This window comes from Paramisgurnus dabryanus, chromosome 5 (genome assembly GCF_030506205.2).
Source record: "Paramisgurnus dabryanus chromosome 5, PD_genome_1.1, whole genome shotgun sequence".
Classification (NCBI taxonomy): Eukaryota; Metazoa; Chordata; class Actinopteri; order Cypriniformes; family Cobitidae; genus Paramisgurnus; species Paramisgurnus dabryanus.
In genome coordinates this window covers 10,483,161-10,497,325 of record NC_133341.1, presented here as the reverse complement: position 1 = coordinate 10,497,325, position 14,165 = coordinate 10,483,161, and the positions used below count along the sequence as shown (strand labels likewise).

Below are 14,165 nucleotides of genomic sequence, written 5' to 3'. Positions count from 1 at the left end.
TAATGGGTGATGTCATGCGTTGCCGAACTGAATTGTGGATCCGTCGGCGCCGCGTCAGTGCCGTTGCTCGCGGCAGAAGTTGAACATTTCTCAACTTTTCAAGCGGCAACGCATGCGTCAGCCAATCAGATCGCCTTATGCAAATAACCTAGGCAGAGCCAGCCAATTACGTTTATGGAAGAACGGAGCATGTGTAGCGGCCACTGTGATTGGCTGTTGGCCACGCTTCAGACAAGCCTTCCGTTAAGCGTTAACGCTTACACCCCGTGTGAATGTACCGTTAGAGTCATAAACGTTTCAGTGAAATACCTCAGATTACCAAATGATAATCTTTCCAGTTAAATTACTCATTTACATTTATTAAAATAATAAAAAAATAGCTGGGTTGTTTTTAACTATGGTTGAGTAAAATATGGCCAAACCCAACCTAGAAAATGTCCATATGCATTTAAAGTTGAAACATCCGGTATAGGTTGATTTTATAGGTTTGTCAATTTTTATTAAGTATGGGTTAAAAAACATTCTAAGTTTGCAAACACATTTTATCAATTTTTGTGTATCCAAGGATTTAAACCCATAACCTGGTAGTGCTACGCTTTATCAGTCGAGCTGCAATACAATTTTTCTTCTAGGAATTATTCACAACGATCACAGACCCAACTTGGCACAAAGTTAGCTCATGCATTTTTTATTCAAAACTATTAAGTAGGGTGTCAAAGGTAAGGTTTCGCTGTATTCTGTTCTGAAGCATCTCACTCGCACATAACTCAATCCAGGTCTATCCCATGCACGCTCTCTGATTTCTCTGGGCTACCGGCTGTCAGCTCAAGTTCTAGAAAGTCAAACTCCCTGAGGGCAGAGATTCAGGACCAGGCTGACCAACACAGAAAACTGGCTGGGTTATAGGTGCCCGAGTCTGCTGCTGAACAGGATCACCCTGTATTACATTACGGGCATTACAGGGAGCTAGATTTACAGCGCACATACTGATGCAGGTAATAAGATGCTATCTGCTTTTCTAGTCTGACAGCATTGGTTTAGAGATGTCACCTAGAGAGCAAAATGTTGTGGTCAGAGATGAGTAAACTCGATGATGCAAGCTTGATATAGTTGTGGGTCAAGAGTTGAATTTAAATAGGGTTTGATTTTAATGTCTGATTTGGTTTCTTTACTTATTAATTATTCTGTTATTAAGTGTATTATGTTTTTTGCAAAGCAGTGCCATTTTGTTGAGCTTTTTTATTTGTGCAAACTTGGGAAAGGGTATTTTTAAGTTTTTCAGATAAAAAACATACTTGGTAAGTTTAGTACACAGCCAAACCACTTGAATGTCTCTTTGGCAGTGTTGGGGGTAACGCATTACAAGTAACGTGCATTACATAATAATATTACTTTTCTGAACTAACAAGTAAAGTAACGCATTACTTTATAAATGTACACATTAATATTTAGTTACTTTTTTTAAAAAGTAATGCAAGTTACTTTACAGTTTAATTCACTGAATTTAAAAATAAAATAACGTGCTGAATTAGACTGAACATATTAACGTAGAAATACGCAATCTACGTGCGCCTCAGCGGGAACAGTTTGAGTCAGAAACAGAGATGGGAGGCCAAAGCTTGAAATTTTTGCGATCATAAAAAACACCTGCAAGACCTGAAATCAAGCCTCAGTCAAGTAAGAAAAAGTAACGCAAAAGTAACTTAAAATTAACGTAAGCATTACTTTCCATGAAAAGTAACTAAGTAACGCAATTCGTTACCTTTTTGGGGAGTAACTTAATATTGTAATGCATTACTTTTAAAAGTAACTTTCCCCAACACTGCTCTTTGGTGCCTCTTTCATGAGTAATTGTTGCTTTAGTATCATTATTGGGATTTGGGCTAAATGCTCCACCAACAGTGTTGGGGGTAACGCATTACAAGTAACGTGCATTACGTAATAATATAACTTTTCTGAACTAACAAGTAAAGTAACGCATTACTTTATAAATGTACACATTAATATTTAGTTACTTTTTTAAAAAAGTAATGCAAGTTACTTTACAGTTTAATTAATTTAATTTAAAATTAAAATACGTACTGTATTAAACTGAACATATTAACTAAGAAATACGCAATCTACGCGCGCCTCAGCGGGAACAGTTTGAGTCAGAAACAGAGATGGGAGGCCAAAGCTTGAAATTTTTGCGATCATAAAAAACACCTGCAAGACCTGAAATCAAGCCTCAGTCAAGTAAGAAAAAGTAACGCAAAAGTAACTTAAAATTAACGTAAGCATTACTTTCCATGAAAAGTAACTAAGTAACGCAATTCGTTACCTTTTTGGGGAGTAACTTAATATTGTAATGCATTACTTTTAAAAGTAACTTTCCCCAACACTGCTCTTTGGTGCCTCTTTCATGAGTAATTGTTGCTTTAGTATCATTATTGGGATTTGGGCTAAATGCTCCACCAACAGTGTTGGGGGTAACGCATTACAAGTAACGTGCATTACGTAATAATATAACTTTTCTGAACTAACAAGTAAAGTAACGCATTACTTTATAAATGTACACATTAATATTTAGTTACTTTTTTAAAAAAGTAATGCAAGTTACTTAACAGTTTAATTAATTTAATTTAAAATTAAAATACGTACTGAATTAAACTGAACATATTAACTAAGAAATACGCAATCTACGCGCGCCTCAGCGGGAACAGTTTGAGTCAGAAACAGAGATGGGAGGCCAAAGCTTGAAATTTTTGCGATCATAAAAAACACCTGCAAGACCTGAAATCAAGCCTCAGTCAAGTAAGAAAAAGTAACGCAAAAGTAACTTAAAATTAACGTAAGCATTACTTTCCATGAAAAGTAACTAAGTAACGCAATTCGTTACCTTTTTGGGGAGTAACTTAATATTGTAATGCATTACTTTTAAAAGTAACTTTCCCCAACACTGCTCTTTGGTGCCTCTTTCATGAGTAATTGTTGCTTTAGTATCATTATTGGGATTTGGGCTAAATGCTCCACCAACAGTGTTGGGGGTAACGCATTACAAGTAACGTGCATTACGTAATAATATAACTTTTCTGAACTAACAAGTAAAGTAACGCATTACTTTATAAATGTACACATTAATATTTAGTTACTTTTTTAAAAAAGTAATGCAAGTTACTTTACAGTTTAATTAATTTAATTTAAAATTAAAATACGTACTGTATTAAACTGAACATATTAACTAAGAAATACGCAATCTACGCGCGCCTCAGCGGGAACAGTTTGAGTCAGAAACAGAGATGGGAGGCCAAAGCTTGAAATTTTTGCGATCATAAAAAACACCTGCAAGACCTGAAATCAAGCCTCAGTCAAGTAAGAAAAAGTAACGCAAAAGTAACTTAAAATTAACGTAAGCATTACTTTCCATGAAAAGTAACTAAGTAACGCAATTCGTTACCTTTTTGGGGAGTAACTTAATATTGTAATGCATTACTTTTAAAAGTAACTTTCCCCAACACTGCTCTTTGGTGCCTCTTTCATGAGTAATTGTTGCTTTAGTATCATTATTGGGATTTGGGCTAAATGCTCCACCAACAGTGTTGGGGGTAACGCATTACAAGTAACGTGCATTACGTAATAATATAACTTTTCTGAACTAACAAGTAAAGTAACGCATTACTTTATAAATGTACACATTAATATTTAGTTACTTTTTTAAAAAAGTAATGCAAGTTACTTAACAGTTTAATTAATTTAATTTAAAATTAAAATACGTACTGAATTAAACTGAACATATTAACTAAGAAATACGCAATCTACGCGCGCCTCAGCGGGAACAGTTTGAGTCAGAAACGGAGATGGCAGGCCAAAGCTTGAAATTTTTGCGATCATAAAAAACACCTGCAAGGCCTGAAATCAAGCCTAAGCCAAGTAAGAAAAAGTAACTCAAAAGCAACTTAAACTTAAACTTTCCATGAAAAGTAACTAAGTAACGCAATTAGTTACTTTTTTTGGGGAGTAACTTAATATTCTAATGCATTACTTTTAAAAGTAACTTTCCCCAATACTGTACACCAATGCTAATAAACTGTTAAAATTGAGCATACTTCATACAATAATAATGTGAAAAAGAGCTGTCACGTGGCCTGTTGTCGAAGTCTGTTGGTCTGGGACCCAAGCTGTACTGAACACTGTGCTATTTATAAAATGAGGTTTTGAGTAGAGCAGATTCTTGTCATAGTCTGTGTGGAAGCTGTCACAGACGGTGTTGTATAAGCGCTTGCAAGACCTGCGCACGGCAAATATTTAGTGCCATTCAGTTGAGTAAAGCTAATAAGTTGTCTGGCTTTTTGTCAGTCTGTTCCCAAATGTTTTATATTTATTATTGTACATCACTGATGCACATCGATTTATGACGCACAAAGTCAAGAATTGTCCTTGATTGTTGTACCACATGCAAGCTTTACTATTCTAGCGCCGTGCAAAAATATCTCAAGGTTTTTGAGGTTAGGCAGTGCATAGTTATTACTGAGGACAGTTGCAACATCTGTGCTATATCTATTTGAAATGTTATTTATAACTTTGCTTTTATATCAAATGTGTACATCACATTAAACTGAATTCTCAGGTCTGCCGTCTGTTCGAGACTGGTCGCTCTTTCTTGTGAACAGCTTTCCAGAAAGACAGGCAGTATTTGAACATATGGCAGATGCTATGGTGTCAGTATTCCTGTCAACATCGTAGATCTGAGTGTGATAAGCACAACAGCGAACAGAAGCTCAGAACTTTTTGCCTTTCTCCCATGAGATGAAAAAGATGAAGTGAAAAACAAGACTATTAAGGTGGAGTCTACAACAGTATGTGGTTTCGGTGTGCACTGCAATTGTTAGTTGATGAGGAGGAGTCTGGTTGCTCGGTGTATGTGAACACTTCCTGACAAACGAAGCCCTTTGTCTTGACCCCCTTTGGTTTCTATGTAGTTTCATTATCGTCTTCCGATTCTCACTTGTCCGAGTTGGAAAAAGGCAAATTAAAGGGCAACGTGGTGCATTTCCAGAGTAAATGATGGGTTGTTTGCTAAAACTAGAGTTTGTGTTCTGAGTCGTTTGATTTGGGCAAACAGAATTTCCATTCCCTCACAGCATCATTGTTACCTTTTGGTTTTAGCAGGAAGTTACCATCTGTGTCCCCTTTGCGTCATTTTCGTCTGCCCTTTAGCCATAATGAGAGGTCACATTCACACTGACATTCTGTTAATTGGCTTTGAGACAGGCAGGTGAAGGGCACCCCTTAGGCTTCTGAAGTACCGTTGAGTGTCATCTTGTCACCCCCTAATGCAACATCTCTGACCTATGGGATATGTGTCGACTTGGGGCCATGGTCCCACAAACTCCTGCTTTTGTGATGGAATCAGGATAGATTATATTGTGACTAGAAATGAACCGATACAACGTTTCTGTGCCAATATGACAACTACTGATACTGATAGATACCGATAGTTTAGATTTTTACTCCTTGTTTTAAATTATTATGAAATCCTAAAAGTGCATATCATACAAATATCAGTTCTGTTGTCATTCATCCAGTTCAAAATAATCACACAGCATGAGTTCTGATGCATTTTGCGTCACCGATTGTCAGGACATGTATTCAACGTAAAAAAGCTACTTCTATTTCAGGCTTAAAGGGACACTTTGCTTTTTTTGAAAATAGGCTTATTTTCGAAAATAGGCTTATTTTCCTAGACTTAAACAATTGAATTTTCAGCTGATCTCTGTGTCTGGTGCTACCACTTTTAGCATAGCTTAGCATAATCCATTGAATCTGATTAGACCATTAGCATCGCGCCCAAAGAGTTAACCAAAGAGTTTTGATATTTTTCCTGTTTAAAACTTGACTCTTCTTTAGTACATCGTGTACTAAGACTGACAGAAAATTTAAAGTTGTGATTTTCTAGGCCGATATGGGTAGGAACTATACTCTCATTCTGGCGTCAAGGACTTTGCTGCCGTACCGTGGGTGCAGCAGGCGGAAAAGTCCCTTAACTCTCAATAGCAGGGTACTATTTTCGGGGCGCAGTGTAATATCATTGCAACTTTTAATTTTTTTCGTCAGTCTTAGTACACGATGTAACTACAGTAGAGTCAAGTTTTAAATAGGAAAAATGTTGAACCTGTGGTCATTTTTTAAAGCGCGATGCTAATGGTCTAATCAGATTCAATGGATTATGCTAAGCTATGCTAAAAGTGGTACCGCCAGACCCAGAGATCAGCTGAATGGATTCCAAAACTGTAAAAATAAAATGTTTAACTCTATGGGAGCTGGCAAATATGCATATTTTTATTTTTTTTAAAGCGGAGTGTCCCTTTAAATCTCTGTGCCTTATAAGCACAAAGTCATTAAAAAAGGGTAACGTAAGAGGCAATTAAATCCACTGCATCCTGTCCAAATTCACAGAGGAACAACTGCTTCATCTGAGCAATGCGAGAGCAAAAGGTTGCCATGGATTGATGCACAGGCCCAGCACTTTCCTCTTTGTGTCTAATTCCTTGGCCGTTCCTCGGGGCTGAAAGAATAAGCATGCTTTTGTCTGCTTCCCACCCTCCAGCCAAAGCAGAGTCAAAACAAAAGCTCTTGTCCATTTTACCTATTTTCGATGTGAATGGGGTTAGGACATGATGTCATGTGGCCTCCAGGGATCTCATCAATGTCACATAACACCCACCACATCTCTCCAGTTTTATCCAGACTCTCTAAGGAATCCATTTTATTGCCTCTTGAAATTTAGGTGTTATTTCATTCTTGAGTCTTTAATTTACATTCATTACATTCACAGCCTTGCTAATTTTAGGTGCTCAAGGCACTACAGGTAATCAGGTTCTATACTGTTTTAAGCCTAAATGATACTGAAATGCCCCAAACTAACATAAGCTGTAAAGCAAATTCTGTATTCACTGTTATATGATGACAGTGTCTCCTGTAGGCTGTCTTATTGGCCCTTGTTTATGCAGCGGCCAGGTTTCCCTTAGCGACAAGCCCACAGAGTTATTTTTCCACAGCTTTAAGCTGAGACTGTCAACGATTTCCCACAGTGCTTTAATCTCCTGAAGGATAAAAGACCCCTCGTGGCGACCACTGCCCTCGCCCTTTTATCACCCTTTTCTCTGTGAGCCATCCTGGACACGTTCATCGTCTTCTGACCCATTTCCTGCTCACTTTGGGTCCTGCCATGTGTCAGGTGTCCTCTAATGGTCAGTGGCCAGGTCTCAATAGGGGAGGGGGCCGAGCAGATTGTTTCGTCCTTGGATCAATCCACCTCTCATGTCCTGGAGATGAGCTATGAATAAACATTCCTCAGCATGGGTTATGAAGTCTGCCTTCAAAAAGTTTTCTTAATTTTTGCTAATTAATCCCCGTTTTTCATTCTCTTATTCAGGTGTCCATTCCCAACACCACTTGTGCCTGTATGAGAGCAGTTCTGGAGTATCTCTATTGCGGTGTATTGACACCAAGTCCTGAACTGGAGCCAATGGACCTTATAATACTAGCCAACCGCCTCTGTCTTCCCCGCCTTGTAGCTCTAACAGGTAGGTTTGGTAATGGCTCTGTGTTTACCTTAAAACAAACAGTGAACATTGCAAAACTTCTGTATAATTCTGGTTAATGGGACAGGGAGGTAAAAAAAGAAAAAGAAGTGTATCTTTCCACAAAGTGCCAAAAACTTCACTCTTAAAAGCAAATGGGTGATTCTCATGAAATCCAGTCTTAGATGTCGATCCGGAATTAGATTTTTTAAAAAGCCCCTGAAGCCATTTTTTTTCACATACTGTATAAGATTAAGGTCTGAACTTACTATAACCATTATTTTTAGAGGATTTAAAAAATATTTCCTGTAGAATTATTTACATTTTTTTAGATTATCATTATTAAACATTATCATTACCGCAACATGATATTATAATAAATATATGCATTTACAAACTCATGTTTCGGTAATGAGAACTAAAAAGTTGTCCAAGTACTATGACAAACAAAATTTCAACTTTTATCTGGAGAGAAAAAATAATAACTCTTTACCTGGTAGCCATCTCAATGTCACAGTCAATTATGTCCCTTCCAACAATTGTTTTTGAAAATGTTAGTTCATTGAGGGCTTAAACAATGATTGAAAATTGTTGCAGAGGATGAGAAAACTGGTCTTGGATACATTTATATTCCTTCTTAATGTCTCTACATTTACCAACGATCACCAAATACCACATGTTTCTTTACTGTAAATGTTTATAGCATAACATGCACTGAAGCTTTTTATTTTTTAGATTTTTTTATTATAAATATTTCCATGTTAAAGAACCCAAATCCAGTCATGGACACGTTGCGGTAATGAAAATTTTCCCCTTAAGTGTGGAAAAAACAACAAAATTGGTTTGTATGATGTCATTTGAAATCATGTGCAAAATAGTACATGAAGAGATGTTTGTAACTGTATGCTTCTTATTTTGATACTCTTACTTTGCATTTACTATTTTTATCCAAATCTTTCATGACACCTCATAAGTCTAATTTCGCGAGAATCACCCAAATGTTCTGCATGATGCCATTTGGCCTCTAATGTGACATCTATATCCACAGCTGCATGCCGAATTTGTGAAAGAAACATCAGTGAAGTAAAAGTGTCACTTAAGTGGGTTTTGTTGTGATGGAATGTCTTGACAAATGTTAACCATTAAGCCTAATGGCTGAAATATTAACACTTGTTTTATTGTATTTTGTTATGGTCTACAGAACAACATGCCGTTGAGGAGCTGTTGCAGTTTTCCGTTAAAGGGGTGGACATTGATGGACATGTGCTGGCCTACCTGGAGTTAGCTCAGGTAACGTTAATAAAGATGAATGCATTAATAGTGCAATGCAAATGCAAACCACATTCACACTACGTAATGAAGTGGCTTTTTAAAAAACTGAAAGACATTACAGAATTGCCTACTTCATTCTTGTTGAAAGGCTATGGAGATTTTTTATAAATGAGCCTCATTGAGAAAAATCATTATTTGATGGTGTGTGTGTGTGTGTGTGTGTGTGTGTGTGTGTGTGTACTCTTCTCTCTGTCTGCTGCAGTTCCACAATGCCAAACAGCTCTTTGCCTGGTGTCTGCATCACGTCTGCACCAACTATAACAGTGTCTGTCGCAAATTCCCCAAAGACATGAAGGCCATGTCTGCCGGTAAGGAAGTTTTCTGGAAATCCTGGCGAATCGGTTGCGTTTGACAGTTCTGTCTAGCTTTAACTTTTTGTCTCATTTGCGTAGAAAACCAGAAGCACTTTGAGAAGCATCGCTGGCCACCCGTCTGGTTCCTGAAGGAGGAAGACCGCTACCTTCGCTCTCAAAAAGAGCGAGAGCGCGAGGAAGAGATCTTACGCAAGCAACACACTAAACGTGGATGGTGCTTCTGGAGACACCCGTCTTCTTCTGCACCCCATATATCATAAAGGGTTATCTCCTTCCATCAACCCCCTTAACCCTTCAATCTCTGCCTCCGAGCCTGAGGAAACCCCCGTTTCTACGTCTGGGCGTGTCCGACCTGGCTGCTCTGGGAATTATTCCGGGCCTCTCTGCCCCTCATCTTCTCTCTCCGAGATGGGCCTTAGCGGACTGCCCACCACGAGCTCTCAGAGTATGTGTCATTCAATGGGGCTTGAAGAACATTTCTAATCTTTCTCACTTTCAACATTACGTGTTTCACTGTGCGAATGCAGCAGGTGTGAGGTCTTACCACAGCATCATGTCATTTTTGCAATGACCTGATTTGAACTCTTAAAGACTGTTATTATTATACGAGACCACACACACACTAACACCAGCACCCTGTCTGTGCGCTGGCGCCCAGGCCGTCGGATGCTGCATGGTGCTGCTGTGTTAAGCTTTTTCTGTGAGACCCATTTCTGGGAAACCCGTCATGTTCAATGCATACAAGCTGAAACTTAGCTTAAGCTTAATGGCGGCAGGGATATAAATTGTTTTGTTGAAATCAAAGAGTTCTTCAAAATTATGTCTGCCTACGTTCTCGCAAAAATATCTCCATTTTAGATCTTCCATTGCACCTCCTGGCTTTGCATTTAGTTGTTCCTGTTTTTAATATTTGGTAATGCGATAGACCAGGGGCAGAAACACAGAAAGGTATTATTTCAGGTCTGTCACTCATAGGCTCTAGCAAAGCACCAAAGACAGACACAAACTCATTCAGACACAAACGCCTTACCAAAATCTACTGAAACAAGACTAAACTTGACATCGAGTGAACTTTTAGGGTTATTTATACCACTGCCGTGAGAGAATTTGCAGCTATATAACATTAAATCGTTTTCTGTGACGTGACCACTACCAAGCTACTTGACTTGCTTGCCTTTCAACTTCACCACTGGGTGGCGCCCATGCCTTCTGAGTTTACCCTTCTTTAGAAAGTATTAGGTACTTATTTGTTTTTGAATCATAAATCTTTGCATCTAAGAATCCGAGCATTTAGTAGCGCTAAATTCAAGTGATTGGCAAAAAAAAAAAAAAATTATATTGTGGCGTTTCTTAAATCTGCCCCCTCTGTTAAAGGCGGAGTGCATGATTTTTGAAAAAAAAAAACACTTTGGAAAAGGGAGTCGGGCCAAGTACCAAAACACACTTGTAGCCAATCAGCACTAAGGGGCGTGTCTACTAACCAACATCGTTGCCTGGGTTGCATATGTGTGGGGCGGTTTTATCAAAAGAAGGTCCAGATTCTATTGGGATAGGGGCGTGTTTGTTTGTTTCAGAGATCATGCACCCCGCCTTTAATCCTCCTTTCCTCTACCTCTGCGTTAACCATACAGAGGAAGAAACGATCAATCCATTTCCTGTAGTCTTTGATACGTTGCATTGTGATGCTTCAGAGTTAGAATCTCACTTTGCACTTTGCTGACGAAATTGGTGCTCAGGATTTGCATGCAAAATTTTATTTGACCGCTCACTCACCTCTTTCTACAAGTTTACCTGTTTGACAATCTTAATAACGAAACTGCTCAACAAAAGCTGTAAATTAAACATGCTTCTTTTTTTCGAATGAAAGCTTTATCTGACACTGATATTGTAATATACCATTTCCTCCCGGTTTGGTTCCTCTTTACAGATCTGTATGCACTGCGGTGCAGTGTTGAATCAGCATTGAATCTGTTCGCTAGAGTCTGTCTGAATTGCCTTCCATTTAAGTACATGAGTGCCTATGACCATGTTACACTTTTCCTTGTACATCGAGATCAAGTATGTCTTGGTGAAGCATGTTTGTTTTGCCTGTTTTGTGCCTTTTAACGAGAGTGTTATTAATAGCTACTTTGGAGGTGAATGAGAAACCCAAGACATTTCTTCATGGCACTTTTTTTCTATTTCTGGCTTCCTGATTTCGCCTTTTCAAGATTGCATCCTGCTTTTCTCACCAGACAAGCTGAAATCATCAACAGCTACAAAAATAGACGCACACAGAGCTTATGTGCCCAGAGAGGCCGATCTGCACACTTATAATATAGAAATAAAAAACGAAGAAGTATTTGAAGTCTGTAAGCATTGCTTTGTCAAAGATTTTGACATTCACCCGTCTCTGATGAAATGCCAATGCAGTATTTATGAGGTCGGTAATGTAAATGAATGCCTTGTAGAAGCACTCATAAAAAGTAAATTCAAGAATGTATAACTTTACTGTTTATTTGCAGACCGGTGCTGCAAAGAATTATGTAATTTTCAAAAACGAGTTTATACGAAACCAAAAAGGTACATCGACTCCTGATAAGTGCTTAGGAAACATAATAAGCATCAATAGACTGTACGTCCTGGGATGGAAAGCTTCGTTGCCGTGGTGATTTCGGGCTTGTTAGCACTTTGTTTCTTTTTGCTTTTGCACTTTTTTTTGCGTAGTTTCAGTCTGGCTTTGATGTGCATGCCATTGACTGTTTCTAAAACCATGACTTTTAAAAATAGATTACATTTTGTAGCATGTAATGGGTTTCTTCCATTAAAATGGTGCTTCTGACAGCCCTGTATTTCTGTGCTTGCATGAAAAAAATATTTCTATAAGACTTTGATGTCTGCTGTGCTGAAGACGTCCAAGACTTCCTACCTTGTGCTATGAGATACATGACCTGATGTATGGCTTTTAATAGTCTAGAAGGTTTAGTTGATTTGTTTACCGGAGGTCCAATTTAAGAAAAGAAATTGGTTTAGACACTCTGACTTGGATCTAACAACTGCTAACAGTATAACTGCTTGTTAAATATGCACTTTAGCCTAAAGTTAGATACAAAATGCTTTGTAAATTTTATTCAATTTAACCCAAATCGTCCCAAATGACAAATTGTGAAGTATTAACAATGCACGTTTACATGTAAGATGATTGGTTTAAGTGCCAGCTTCCGAGTTAGCATGTAGTCATGAATAACGTTAAGCAGTCAGCGTGAACTTTCGTCTTGTTTTTGAGAAAAAAAAGCCCTCATTAAGCCACATAATAATATGTTGTGAAAATACATTAGTACTCTTCCTGGAAACTGCTTGCTTCATGTTCATTATTAACACTTAATATTGTTCTAGGTTTGGTTATTCAATGCATTGTAAGGTATAGAAACCATGCGTTTTTTGAGAAATGAGAGAGTCGTTGAAAGTTGTGGTCTACTCCTGAGTTACCTGTGCCTTTGATTAACAAAAAGTCCTGTAATTATTCTGTAATCGTATATGTATATATGTGTGTGTGTATATATATATATATATATATATATATATATATATATATATATATATATATATATATATATATATATATATATATATATATATATTTACACACACACACTCAACAATATGTGCTAAGATGACAGCCAGCAGACCACTACATTGCTTTTCTGCATGTCTGTGGCCAGCATGTAGCAAAACCTTCTGTGTGAGTGATGTGAGATATATATATATATATATATATATATACCCTATATATATGTACCCTTGCGCCCTCTACCGTCAGCTGACACTAAATCGTTTCAGCGCAACTAACGTCACCAATGGAATCGAAAAAATACAGGTTTCATAATAATAGGCTGGGACAAGAGTGTTTTTAAATTGCACACTTCACCTATTTTAAATAATCAAGGTGATATAAATTAATGTATGGGAAGGAAAATGGGCCTATATTACACAACATGTTTAATTGGGTTTGGTTTATATTGTGATGAGTAATTAACCACAACTTACTTTCTAAAATAAGTACTGACCATTTGAAGGTTTTCTGTTTGAAAGCTTTCTTTCTGTCTAATGTGTTTTGAAATCCACCTTCATCTCTAGTAAACAAAAGGCCCGTATTACGAGTCTAAGAAAAAAAAGTCAGTCTGTCAGTTGTATTTTAGCACTTACTCCTTTTGACTGACAATGTGGTAGGTGTTAAGTGATAATTGCCAATTTTATCCTCTTGAGGTAAGAGGGAATCACTGACTGTCTGTTGAATTGACCTGACTCTTGACCTTCCTGTGACTATTTAAAGCTTTTTTGCACTTTGTGTTTGTTGTTATTCACTTTGTTTGAAGAATTGTTTTTCTCGTCCTAAACCCAAAAGTTTCTGTTACTGTTCTGTACTTGGTCTGAACTAGAAGCACACACACACACACACACACACACACACACTATTAAGGGCTTTTAAAATACTAAATCAGAATGTTTTTGCTGCTGTTGCAAAAAAAAGGATAAAAGAAAAAAAAACATTTTATTGAATTCTTTGTAATATTTTTGAATAACTGTGATTTGTACAAAATGGAGTTGGGAACGGGTTGAAAAGGTTATTTGTTTCAGTATTTTAATGTTTGCTTGGCTTTTAATAAAACTAAACTGAAATACTTGAGCTTGGTTTTTCTTCACATGCTGTATGTTTGGTATCGACTGATTTATCTCTTGATAACTGGCAAAATTCTATTTCTTAGTTTTACCAAAAAAAAAGCATTTATTACAAACCTTTACATATAAACCTTAAAGGGACACTCCACTTTTTTGAAAATATGTTCATTTTCCAGCTCCCCTAGAGTTACAAATTGGATTTTTATTGTTTTGGAATTCATTCAGCTGATCTCCAGGTCTGGCTTATCATAATCCATTGAATCTGATGAGACCATTAGCATCGCGCTCAAAAATGACC

The 14,165-nt window shown here is 37.4% G+C and overlaps 1 protein-coding gene across 3 annotated transcripts in view; it reads left to right on the top strand.

Annotated features, from left to right (window-relative positions):
• Window positions 1-13,869, top strand: part of rhobtb4 (Rho related BTB domain containing 4) — a 45,797-nt gene extending 31,928 nt beyond the window's left edge. For all 3 annotated transcript variants that reach the window (XM_065266897.2, XM_065266896.2, XM_065266895.2), the window contains exons 8-11: window positions 7,415-7,565; window positions 8,764-8,852; window positions 9,097-9,202; window positions 9,287-13,869. In XM_065266897.2, the coding sequence (XP_065122969.2) occupies window positions 7,415-7,565; window positions 8,764-8,852; window positions 9,097-9,202; window positions 9,287-9,468 (528 nt within the window). In that variant the 3' untranslated portion in view covers window positions 9,469-13,869. The remainder of the gene's footprint in view (window positions 1-7,414; window positions 7,566-8,763; window positions 8,853-9,096; window positions 9,203-9,286) is intronic.
• Window positions 13,870-14,165: the final 296 nt, after the last annotated feature.